The following is a 13,752-nucleotide window of genomic DNA, read 5'->3' as shown; positions in this document are numbered from 1 at the left end:
TGGGATTCTAGCTGTAAGTGTCAGTGGAGGTAAGTATGTTTGGAAATACATTTTCAGATTAGGAAAATGATAACTTTCCTGTTTCTGAGGGGAGCAAAACATTCATTTATTTGTTTTTCCTTTTGCTACTTCTTGCTTTTTTCAAGGGCAACATAGATTGTTAGATTTTATCTTGTGCTCACCAAACCCTCTCTTGGTAATATGTACTTTTAATGGGGAGGACAGAGAATATTTGTTTTTCTGTTCCTCCACTTAGTAATATGTACTTTTTTTAGAGTAAGATAATGTTCAGTTGTGGTTAGTTTTGTTTCTGCCATATGGCAATCAGTTGTCAAACAATAATTCTTATCTTATTTTCCCTCTTATATTGTTTTTTTTTAGCTAGCATTAGGAAGTGGCCAACCTTCCTTTTTTGGGTAGTTGTGCATAACTATTTGTTGACCCATGAATGTCTTGAAAGCTTTGTTGAGCACACTAGTAGATTGATCTTTAGTGGAACAATTGCCTTGATATATGGTATGAAAAAAGGTAGTGTTTTTTCTTTTATGTTCACCAGTTTTAGACGTCTTGTTCAATAGTCTTAAATTTTTTATCATTAAATATTAAGTACCTCTTCTTTCATGTTCTGCTAAACAATAATTTTTAAAATTAATCCATAGTGGCTGTTGGACACTTTCATGTGCCATAATGTATGTTGTGGATTCTGAGGTAATACTGTGCATGTTAACTGCTGGTCCTGTAGGAAATATTTGCTATTGGGGTCCTTTTCAGGTGATCATTTCTAACTGTGTACTTTGTCTAGTGTTGCTTGATTAGTATGGATCCTTCCTCCTCTATACTTCTATGACACTGTGACTATATTTTTGTTTTTGTGTTATATGGGTGGTTGGTGGCATGTTGTTGACCCATCTGAACTTTTGTGTCAAATGCCATGATTGCTGACGATCATCATTAAGGAAGAACTTTATAAATTATTAATATTTGGATATTTTAGGATTATCTGAAGTTTTATTTTGATTAGTCATTGATTTAAGCTTGTTGCCTAATTCAAAAGGGAAGTATCTCCACTGCTTATTTTTTCTGCCATATTGTTATATTTTAATTTGAAATAATCACATGGCCAAGAATTACATGTGAGGTCAGGAATACTAGAAATACAGTAGATCAGTAAAACATTTCAACATGAATGATAAATTTATAGTCTCAATTATGTGATTAATGTCTGTGAAAACACATTAAAAGCGAAGAACCATGCTCGAGAAAAGTTTTGAAAGAGAGAAAAAAGTTTGTTGAAAGTTAACCATATTTGTTTGTTAGGTTACATTACTTAATAAATCTACAACATTTATAGAACAACATGAAGCAAAATTCTAAGTACTTAACCATTTCCAAGCTGAGTGTATGAAGCATAAAATTCCCTGGATAAGCTTGTCGAAAAGTATACACACACAAAATATAGAATTAATCCAAACATGTTTTACAAAATACAATTAGTGTGAGGAAGACTTACTGCTTAAAGAAATTTGTTTTCATATTATCATTTTTCTCTGATTTTCTTATGTACAGAGGTTTAATATATTAAAAAAATTTTGGAGTCTTACCACATAATTACAGTCCATGTTGCCTCATACAGTAATGCTCTATCTGATGACTGCAGCATAGTTTCCATTGTCCAAAGTGCTCCATTTCTCCCTGATGGCTTTCTAGTGTATGAGACTGGTGGTATTTCAGTGACAGTTTCAATTGTCTGATCCCACCTAAATCCTCAGGCATACCTGTCAAACCATTAGATGTGGTTATTTGACAGGTATGTCTTTGTAAGGAATAGTATGAATCCCTGTTTCCTTCTCCAGCTGTTTGAGGTATACAACTGCTGAACAGATATGTTGTGAAAGCAATTTATGTACACATGACGTGTTTTGGTTTTTCCAGATGGAAAAATTGTTTTCAGTGGGTTAATTTACTCGTGACATCATGCTATGATCCTCATAAGTTATAGTTAAAAAGTGTTTGTTGCTATTTTTTCTCTTTTTCTGAAGAAACTGTTTCTTAAAAATTCAGCAGTAAGTTAGTTATTCAGTTTTTTCATGTTGTTATTTTATCATCACTGAGAGATCTTACTTCGATTTTAGATTTATTGAAACTGTTGATTGTTTTTAACCAGAGTCATCTATTAGTATACCATACCACAAACCTCCACAAGTAACTCTAGCAGAGTTTTTAAGCCGCAGAAAGAAGACTGCACTTCAGAATAAAAATCCAAGAAGCTCTCTAGAAGGAATAAAACAGAATGAAAAAATGTGGGTAAAGTTTTCTTAAGTTAGTCTTCACGGCCCTTCTTTTTTTCTTTTTTTTTAAGAAGTTCAAGTTTTATTTTGATTTTTAAATTAGTTTGCTAATGTTTAAACATGTAAGTATTTATGATTGTCAAAAAAAAGATATAATATTAATCCAAATATATATTTTTATGCATATTAAACTTTCTTTGAGGATATCTCGCTGCCTGTTAAGATCCTGCATTTTGTTTTCCGTGAACTTTATGTATGCAATGCACACATTTTTTAGATTTTTGGAATACCTTTCAAACAAAATATTGAAATATATAAATTTTCATAACAAAAATATCCATTTTTTGCACGTGTATTACAATGCATTTTTGTAATAACCTGCTTTTATTTATTTCACATACAGCAAGAAGTTAGATTCATCTAAATCTTCACATCCTGAAAAATGTAAAGTTGAAGATGAGGCTGAAATAAGTAATTCATTGTTCAGTACTGGGCTTGGAAATGGTGATGATAGCAGTCTAAATTTTTCATTGAGTTGTCCTGAGGCAAAGCCTGAGTTTGATATATGTGCTAAAGAAAATATTAGTACTGTGTTTTCTACAAATAATGAACAGTTGAATCAGGATAAGGAATTGAAAACAAAAGAAATTAAACATGTTCTGAAGGAAAAATGTTTGGAAGCAGTGAAATTTTCAAATCCAAAGATTTCTGGAAATCCAAATACTTTCATTGATCTTGATGAAGATTCTCCAAAGGAAAAGTCTGCTCTTGAGAAGTTTATGGAGAAATTTGTTCATCATACTACAAGTCAGAAGAAAAACATTTCCAAAAAGAATATTACCATGAAGTAAGTGTAAAGATTGGATAAACTAATTATTATTATTATATTTTTATGTTTATCAAAACAGTTAAAAAAGTGATTTTTTTTTTATAAAAGCACAACCTATTTTATTTGACATGATGTATTAATCATCAGGCAGAAATGCTATTCACCTCTCCACAGAACAGATAACTATTATCTTGTACCACTACCAAAACATTTCCATGCATGAACCAAGTCTTTGTATGAAACTTCCCACCCCTCTACAAATAATAATGTGTACTGTGCTAGTCTATGATGCAATCAACATTAGAATGTAGTCCTACACCAGTAGTAGGGCAACACATCCTCCATGTGCCATACTCTCCTTGTATACATTGTGTATTCTTTTTCTTCTCTTCTTCTTAGTTCCTGTCGTTCCTAGTGGAACATAGGGCTACAACAACACTTCGCCGACGGAAGTGTTGTTGCAGTTTCTATAGCAGAGTGGTGGAGTTGCTAGCCCCACGCCCAAGTGGGCATGTTTGGTGCGACAAGGACGCGAACCCGCGACCCTCGGATTGCGAGTCGAGTGACTTATCCAACGGGCCATGCCGGGCATATTGTGTATACCAATGGCTTATTTTTTCCTCGGCACAGCTAGTGATTCAGACATGTTGTTTTTCATTAAAAGTTATGGAATTTTTGCACATACTGATTTAAACTTTTAATTCACATTCGAATAATTTGCTTTCTAACCATTACTTGTGTTCACAAGAGAAAGACATAAAATTTGAATAATTTCAGTTAAAACTTCTGATACAGATTATCTTTTTTTTTCATTAATTTGATTTCTTCTCCTAATCATATTATGAGATCTGGGACATGTGTTCCAGAGTCTGTGATATATTCCCCGTTGTTATTCACCTAGTTTTCTGGTTTCTATACTTAAGTGCACACTTTGTTATTATAACAATGACCTATGTACCATGGAAATATCAGACCAACTTTGAAAATAACTTGTTTTCTCCATGAATGCATTTTCATTAATCTTATTGCATACAATTTCTTTTATCCATGTTTCTGAAACTTCCATAGGTCCTGACTCTCCTTCATAGAAATTGTCTTGTTTTCTTTCAGTAGTGACTGGATTTACTCAAATGGTGAGCAATGCTACCATCATTCTACATCATGTTGTTGGTTCATTTTGAACAGGACTCACTGCCTCCTCCTCCTGTACCTACTTCTGAGTCTGCTTTGTCTTTGACCAGCTCTTCCCACAATTTGCCTTTGCTTCTAATTCCTCTGTCCCTGACGAGGATCAGGTAACATCCACCTTTATCCTTCCCTGCTCTTACAACTCAGATATGAGACATTTGTTCTTTTACTTCAGTTGTGTTTTACTGATTCTTAGGTGAGCTTTATGCATGCACTTCATCTCATATCCTGTTTCTTGGATTCTAGCATGCAGTTTCTTTCAGTCTGTTTCATGTTGATTCTCAGTTGCCGCATCCTCCCTGAATGCAAGATTTCTTTGCTGTGGCCTGTGGCTGGACTACCTCCTCTTTTCTGGTGCTCCTATCTTGTTTTTCTTTTCCAAACTTGGGGATTTTTTTTCTCATACTTTGACTCTATATTCACAAAGGATGATGTTAATGGTGTTTTTACTCTACTCTGGGTCTTTGGATGGTTTGATATGTACCAACTGTGTTGTGGCTTCTGATTACTGGTCTGGTTTTATACAGTTTACACGTTTTCAGAAAAATCTTTGTCATAGGAGTATATAACTATGTATCTGTAATTTTCTTCCTGCTTATTTTTGGTGTTTTTTCTCCTTTCTTAAGTTGTATCCATTATCAAGAAGTGTTGAAGTGTTATGTTTTCCCTTTTTCTTGGTATATTTAGTATTGCAAATCTTATTCAAGCATAAGAAAAACTTCAAAGTTACTGCAAGTTTTTATGTGATATTTTCAGGAGTAAAAAGAAAATTACAAGATGATAAAGGCTTTCAGATGATTTTCTGCAGGAAGGAAAATATATGTGACAAAGAAAAATCATACACATGAAGAATTGAGGACTTATTTTCTATGGTTGATTAAACCTTGTGTTTACACTGACTGAAAAATAACATATAAATAGAGATATCACTTTTAAAACCAAAATTTACACTCAAACTGAAGGAAAAACTTATTCTAACTTGACATTTGTTAAGCACAAAGCTACACAATGGATAATCTGTACTATGATTACCACAGGTATGGAAATCCAATTTTTAGTGTTATAAACCTTCAGACATACCACTGAATCACTGGAAAGCATGACTGACAAAATCTTGAACTTTGTATTAATACAAAATAAAATGTTTTAGGCATATTTATAATTTTTCAAAGCTTCTACAAAAAAGTTGTCGGTCATGCATTTTGGCATTTAGAACTTGAGCAATGAATACAGTTTGTTTATTTTAACTTATGTTTCTATATTTTTTTTAGATGTGTACACTGATATACATATTTGTGTGGAATAACCTTTTAATGATTCTATATATGTTAACTTGTGATTTACCTTTTTGGTTTTGGTTTTCTAGAATTGTGTGTAAAGAAGTGAACAAAGAAAGTGGAAAGGAAGAATTTGTTTCTGAATGTGTGACAACTTCAGTTGCTGAGAAAGATCTGTCTCCAGTTTCTACAACTGCTCCTGGTATGTATCAGTTCGAGGTTAAGATATAATCTCCTTTTGTTTCTCAGTTAACACTGAATGATTTATAGTGTTTCAAGATTATTTATTAAATTCAAATATGGTGAGTAATAATTCAAGTGTTGCTTTGACACTTTTATTATGTTACTGTTAATTTGTTTGGAGAGTTTTAGTAGAGTATTTTGTACTGGAAATGAAGTTTTTATGGACAGTGTCTGCCTGATGTCATCCATTTCAACATGGATACACCATGATTCATTTCATTCATTATGATGTACTTTGTCATACGCTTTGTAAAGGTGTTTAAGCATATTATTTATGAGAACTAAATTTATTTTGTAGATCTTTACTCTGTAATTGTTGGTAAATGCACCATTTCCATTATTTAAAGAAAAAACAACATAAATATCATTGAATACATATTATCCCTGAATTACAATGAAAAATAGAATTAGAACACTTTTCTTACAAGTGTTCAGTATTAGTATAGTTATGTATCTGTTGCCAAGGAAGCTATGAGACAGATAAAATATGATTTTTGTAATTTTTTGTTGTTGTTGTTGCACTGTAACTTAAAAACTATTTTCCAGTTGAATTGCTTTAAACAGAAACAGTGTTCATATTTCAAAAGTTGGAACTGTGGAAAGCTTTTTCAAGATGCTCTTAATGAGATTGTTAAAGAAAGTTTCTGTTCTATTTGTTGTGTTATTGTTTCTTGGTAAACTGGTAAGTTAAAAAAATATTTTCTGTTCTTCATTACAGTGTTAAATTTGCATAATTGTTCAATTTCACCTTTTCTTTATATTTGTTTCCTAAATAAAGAAAGTATCATTTGTGTGTTACAATAATACAAAACTTGATATTAACACATTTTCTATACATTAATATTAACTTCTGATCAAAGCAAGCTGTCTACATAGAGCAGAACTATATACAAATTAAAATCCTTTCTTTTCTACTAGTCTGTTTTTTATTTATCAAGTTGTTCTTTATTTAACTGATTTCATAGCATCACAGGTTACTCTTTGGTATAAAAATGTTTCCTGTGGAGTTATATACAGTATATTTAAGTATACTCCAAAGAAACATTAAGATCATTCAGGACAAATTTTATACTGAAGATTAGATTATGATTATACAAAACCAGTTAAATCAACTAGAATTTGGTAAATAAGGAACAGATTAGTAGAAAAGAAAGGATTCAAGTTTTCTTGTACATATTGACACACACACACACCTATTAATGAACATAATTACTCAAATATAATGTTTAAACTATATTACTTGTAATGATTAGAATGCATTCTTTCATCAGTATACTCTCTGATAAAGATATTATTTTTAGCCATAGATCCCATATTTCACAAGGTTGAAGTAGCCCAGGGTATTAGGTTAGTCCTAAATCCACATAATAGACTACGAATTCAGAACAATCATTATAATAAAAAAATAAGTATAAAATTAAGAAATAATAAAATAAAGCAGATATATTAAATATTCTAACCAACACCATTTGTCTACACTGTAGTAAAATTTTCACTTCTTTGGGCCGATGTCCAAGTAAGAAGTACCACACCATGTTAAAAATTATACTTGGCTCGGCCACCTAAGTAGATTTAGGTTAATCCTAAATCCATAAACTAAGCTAACAATTGAAAATAATCTTTATAATAAAATTAAAATTAATACTATGTAGAAATAATAAAACAATAAATAAAGCTAGATATATTAAGTATTCTAAATCCTTCAATATTCTTTAAGTGTAAATGACAAAATGACAGTCTAGCTCCATAGTGCACTTCAATAAGGATGTGGCATAAATACAGGCTTCAGTTGCTCCAAGGATAGCTTATTCAGTGATGATTTGGCACAGCATATAGATATCCCTTGCTGTAAGGATAGTTTTGTCAGTGATATTGTAGCTTGACATATAGGTTTCCCTTGCTCCAAAGATAGTTTTCTTCAGTGATGTTTTGACATGAAATAAAGGTTTCCCTTGCTCTAAGGATAATTTTGTCTGTGATGTTTTGGCATATGAATCAGGTTTTCCTTGCTCTGAGGATGTTTTTTTTTCCTGCAGAATAAAGTTGTTAGCCAGTCAAGTGTTCTCTCTACCTTAATTAATTATGTTTTTAACTTTCCTATCACTTTTGAATTTTTAGCACACCCTAATATTTAATTAATAAATCAAATCTTTAATTTGCATCTTCCATATGTGTGTGTGTGTGTGTGTATTATGTTTTACTATTTATACATTTATTGTAATTGTATGATATTGATTTTTTATTGTTTAGGAGCAAAACTAGCTCAGTTGAAGCAGCAGCTTTGGGAAAAATTGTCAGTGCAACGCAGGAAACAAAGAGAAAAAAGGAGAGAAAGATTCAAGTTAGAAAATGAGCAAGGTTTTGAACACCAAAATTTAGAAGATAATGAGATCGAGGAAGAAGAATTAACTGACCAAACAGATACCGATGAAGAACCAGATGAAGGTGAAGAGTCTCTAGTAGAAAAGAAAAAAGTAAAAAGGAATATGTTTATAGATGAAGAAGCTGAAGAAAGTGGAGAAGGTGAAGATGATGAAGAGTATGAAGGTGTGGAAAGTGAAACAAGTGATGATGAGTTGACAACAGAACAAAAAGTGAAAAGTAATCATGATGAAGATGATACATATGAAGATGAAGAAGACACTATAGTAAAAAGAACAGCAAAGAGAAATAGGTTTATTGATAGTGAAGATGATGACAGTACAGTTGCTGGAGATTTTAGTAAACAAGATAAATTAACACATAGTGAATTTGTTTACAATGAGGTTAAAGAAAATTCAGATAATTTTAAAGGTGAGTATCTTAGCACATGCTAACATTTCTAAAGATGCGATGTAATAATTAGAAGATATATATTTGTTGGTTTTTCTACATCTTACAGCATGTTATTAATAGTGTTTTAAGTTAATTAATATTAAAAGTGTTTCTTTCAATGCACTTACTTTTTCTCTCTCATTTCAATTATTGTATTGCAGTTCCTTATCATAACATTTTAAAAATAATGCAATTAAGTTGAAAGCTCATTTTCATTAAGGATTCATTGAAGTATTTTTTTTTCTCCCAAACACTTTTATATAGAAAGTATTTTTAGATGTTTAAGCATAACAAGGCATAATTCATTTTAGCTTATTTTGCAGAATGCTACCAAACTGGCTTCTTTGCAATATATAACACACATTGCATGTTCTATCGCTCTAGGGATGGGCTTGTGAAGTCAAACGTTTTACAAATTCAAACTAAGTCTGAAGATTAAAGGGATAAAGGTACAAAAAAAAATAAGTATACACAAATTCATTGTCTGGTTCTTAACATACCAGATGAGAACAGACTATTTCCCAATATTGTGCTAGATATTTCATATATTCACAAGTTGTGTATTAGTTTCATAGACAGAAAAGTATGTCAATATTATTCTTGTTACTTTTCAATTTTTGCACTGGTTGTATAACCCGAGGTGAGGGTATTTGCCAATGACCATGTTCTGCATGTTTTTATCTGAACCAGCCTGTAAAATCTGTAATTTAGGCTTTTTTTTTGTTGTTGTTGTATACTAAATAGCTGTGAAACAATTCAAAATGAATTTGAGCTTAGTGTGGCCAGAATAAATTTATTAAGAAAAGATGATTTTAGTTAATATGTTTTAAATTTTTGTAACTTGATATATATCTGTGAGAAATCGCTTAATACTGTTTCAATATGTATTCTATTGGTTCTATGTAGTAGCTTTCCTTGTAGTATCTCTCTTTCAGATTGATGTTTTAATTATCTGATTACTCTCAGATTTATTGTATCTACAGGTCGCACTCAAAAATGTAACTTTACAGATCCATCCTTCAGGAGACCTGTAATTATAGTGCCTTACAAAGTAAAATAGCACATGCATTGTAAAGTATTCAGTTTGGTTGCATAACAGTAAATTTATTATTATGAAAGTTGATAAAAATATCTATAACAGTTGTTTCTAACCATATTATACCATAGAGCAGTTCTAATTTACTCAACACTTTATTTCTGTATGAAAATAATACACTTGTTCATCCTAAAAAGATTTAGTTTTTATTTATAAACTTAAAGAAATATTAAATTTAAATTTTTGATAGATATCTAAGTATTGTTTAATATCAAATTTAGTACAGGGACACACAGTACAATAATATATTTTAAGTATCCAGAAATTGTTTTTAAAATCCTTATAATTTATTTTTTGCTATTTTTTTTTTTAAAGAATTAGGCTGTTTCCTAGTGGATTATTTTTCATTGGAGGTAAAGGTCTTTACAGACTCAGTGATTTTAATATTCTCATTTTTTAGAAAATGAGTTTTTGCACTAGATAACATACTTAGTTTTTCTTCTTAACCTCTGGCTAAGGTTTTAAGATCATCTGATATTATAATGCCTTGGGTTAATGCTCACTATTGTATCATTATAGAGGAGATTATTGAAGTTTTGTAGGACCTGGTATTTTATTGTCAACTTGCTGAAAGAAATATTGTTTTCTTTGTTCTTCTGAGATTTTAGAGGGATAGTTACTGTCATACAAATTACATTCATTAAGGATATATAGTGAATGATGAGCCTAAAAGGGTAATTTTGTATGCTTCAGACTATATTAAAACCAATAGACCTAAGAATTGTTATAAAGGAAATAAGCATTGGTTTTAAACATAACTTTGATTATGAAAAGTTGATTTTATTTTGAAAAATATTGGTGTATCTAAACCATATGTAATATTCTGTATTACTTAGTTTAGTTTTGTAAAATCTTAATAAAAAAAATATATCTGAGAGATAAGTTAGATTGATATTTTAATTGCACTCTGCGATAGTGACCAAGCCACTTTTGGAACGGATAACAAGTGAGGAACTATTTCAGTTCAGTGCTACAGAAAAAAAAGAAGAACAAAAAAAATCACAAGGTTAGTTTGTTCATTTACAAATAAATCATGCTTATATGACTCAAAAATATTATTATTCCTTAAAACATGTTATATGATCTATAGTAACATTTCAATTACATTGACATATGCATTTACCTCAATTTTTCTACATGAGCATAGTTACTGTGAAGTAAAAATCCTGAAAAACAGTGCAAATTCTAAAGAAGTAAATGGTCAGTTTTGTCTGGGTAACATTTATTTTATTAATTTTTCTTATTTACAGTATGATTTAATGTCTTTGAAATATTTACCTATTCTTATACTTTTCCTTTTATTAAAACACGGCTGTAGAGCTGTTTGAATATACTTACACTAAAAACGTCATAGATTCAAAAAATGTTTAAATGGAACTGTTTATAGCTAGTAGGTTTTGTGTAATAAGCTGACTTTTTTTTTTATCTTGTGGTAGATATCATGAGAGAGACGAGCATGGAGAGTTTGGAAAATAGTTTTGACTTCTCATGTTCTTCTTTACCACTCTTCCAACCTGAACAGACAATAGATGGAGCAAAATTAAGGTCAATACCTCACAACATATCATATGATGAAACCTCTAGTCCTCAGATTACTCCTTCACTTAAAAATGTAAGACTTTTAAAATGGAAGATATTTACTTTTGATGTTACTAAAAAAGTGGTACATTTTGTTAGTCAATTAATATAGAATGATCAGTTGAAAATAGTTGGAATTATTTTTGCTAAATGTCAAACACATCTTAAAACAATTAAGAGAAGTATATATAAATCCTGTTGGACTTAGTAAGTCTGTCTGTCTTATATCTTAGTCACAGGAGGGCTTATTGGATATACTCTGGTATATTTCTACTAAAAGGTTATTTTAACATCTCCATTTTATGTCAAAATATTAGGAGTTATGTCCTTCCCACAACTGGCTGTAGACAGTGTGAGGCAGTAGGAATTGAGACATTGTGTTAAAGCACTCAGTTTCTAACTCCTAATTTGATCTTCTGTAACAGCTAGCTAGTTTAACATTTGTATTTGGATCATGTCTGATTGACAGATAATCTCCAATGCTTTTTGGGTTCTACGACCATAGACATTTTCCGTTATGAGTTAAAGGATAATGACAGGAACTGGCAATGGACAGCTTTCTTTTTTCTTAGTCTTATAATACACATCTATGTTTTAGTTTTTATACTAATTTTTTCATTGCTATATAGTGTTGATTTAATCATCTATATACTTTTGATGTAATTTAAAGTATTTATACTATTTACTCAGTTATATTTCTCTTTTCCTCCCTCTTTTGCATTGTCTTTGACATTTATTTCTTTACTGGTTTATGGCCTAGCTAGCTATCCACCAGGAATCTAAATAAGCTCCATTAATTTATAAATAGTTTATTTACAATAATTTGAGATGTCTAGCCTGTCCAGCTGCTACAGATTATTAGTAGTTATGTCAGGATATACCATTATGTAAAATAAATGATATAATTCATTTATTAACATGTGGTATATGTGGCTTAAAACATATATGACAAATTACAAATCCTTTACATCTAAGGATTAATTTACATGGATCACAAAATAATAAAAGTTTCCACATTCTTTTGAAATAGATCATTTTAATAGACATTCATTTTTTAATGCTAAAGTTACTATTTTAAAAAAAATATGTAATGTTAAATTATTAATGGAATGTGAAAATTGTTTTATTTTGAAAGAAAAACTCCATCCTTGTGGATTAAACCAGGATTTTCAAAAGCAAGGTGCTGAATATTTAAGTAAAATTATTTGTATTAGACATTTATTTCAGGTTGACAATTATAACATTAAACACAATATATAAAAAAGAGGTAAAGGTAAAAATAAACAAAAGTGGATAAAGTATGAGAATCTTTGCAAGAATTTAGACTTGTTTTGATAAATCTGCTAATATTTTGAAATATATATAAAATAAAATAATTCAAATTGAATGATACTGTTAGAGATACACAACTGTTTCATTTAAATTTAATAGAGTTATGATTTAGATAGTTATAAAGCAGGAGTGTTAAATTTAGTAATTTTGGAAGTGATAATTTATTGCAGGTTTGTTTAGGTAACTGTTTACAAATCATTTGTTGTGTAGTTCAGTTGTTATGAATTGACGTCGCATTACTTGAGCCTTCTGAATTTTTTCTTGTTGTTTTAAGTGAATATTGTTACATCATAATGTTTCGTAGTTTGTTGTTATTAAAAGTAAAAGTGAAGTTAGACTGTATGTGAGTTTAGCCATAATGGGCAATGTATAAAGTGAGTTTCACAGCTTGTATTGTAAAAGCAGACATAGAGGTGAATAATTTGTTGTGTCAAAGGGTGTCCTAAAGGAATTGAACCTGACTGTGTGGATTTTGATGAAAAAGAGACAATTATTTAAAGCTCTGGATACAACTGTGGTAACCAACAATTATAGTGATGATTTTAAAGCTAGTATCACAGCCTTGTATTGTAATAACAGAGTAGAGGAGAGTAATTTATCTTGTCAAAGGATGTTATAAAATAATTGAACCCATCCGTGTTGCCTTTGATAAAAAAGAGACAATTATTTAAGGCTCTGGATACAACTGTGATAACATTTGTGTACCAAATTTTTGTACATGTGTTTGACTTATTTTGAATATATTATGGATTGTGTGCTGTTCGTTTATTGTTGAAATGTATTGCCAACAGGTCATAAACATCTACTGTTAAGAATCACGGCATTGTAAGACCTGATAGGTACAAAAATAAAATACTTATCAAAATTTGTTTTAAATTTAGATCCTTTCATATTAAAGATCTTGTTATGGATTTAATTCAATTCTGATTAAAATGTAATAATTTTCCAATAAATAATATTCCAATAAAGGATATAAAATAAAAGTGTTCAAGATGAGATTTTCCCTAATAAATTGTAAGAACCTGTAGTTAGTTTTAAATATAATTAACAAAAGGACCTCTCCTTTTTAATTACAAAAACTTTGTTCAATACCTTGATTCCCCCCCC

General features: G+C 30.3%; 1 protein-coding gene across 2 annotated transcripts in view; it reads left to right on the top strand.

Annotated features, from left to right (window-relative positions):
* Positions 1-13,752, top strand: part of LOC106469004 (claspin-like) — a 56,933-nt gene that overhangs the window by 18,680 nt on the left and 24,501 nt on the right. For both annotated transcript variants that reach the window (XM_022397406.1, XM_013929459.2), the window contains exons 4-9: positions 2,165-2,300; positions 2,692-3,135; positions 5,672-5,784; positions 8,076-8,618; positions 10,652-10,741; positions 11,172-11,347. In XM_022397406.1, the coding sequence (XP_022253114.1) occupies positions 2,165-2,300; positions 2,692-3,135; positions 5,672-5,784; positions 8,076-8,618; positions 10,652-10,741; positions 11,172-11,347 (1,502 nt within the window). The remainder of the gene's footprint in view (positions 1-2,164; positions 2,301-2,691; positions 3,136-5,671; positions 5,785-8,075; positions 8,619-10,651; positions 10,742-11,171; positions 11,348-13,752) is intronic.

Source organism: Limulus polyphemus, unplaced genomic scaffold (genome assembly GCF_000517525.1).
Source record: "Limulus polyphemus unplaced genomic scaffold, Limulus_polyphemus-2.1.2 Scaffold3259, whole genome shotgun sequence".
NCBI classification, from domain to species: domain Eukaryota; kingdom Metazoa; phylum Arthropoda; class Merostomata; order Xiphosura; family Limulidae; genus Limulus; species Limulus polyphemus.
Note: the sequence above shows the minus strand (reverse complement) of the source record. Positions and strands in the feature narration are given on the sequence as shown.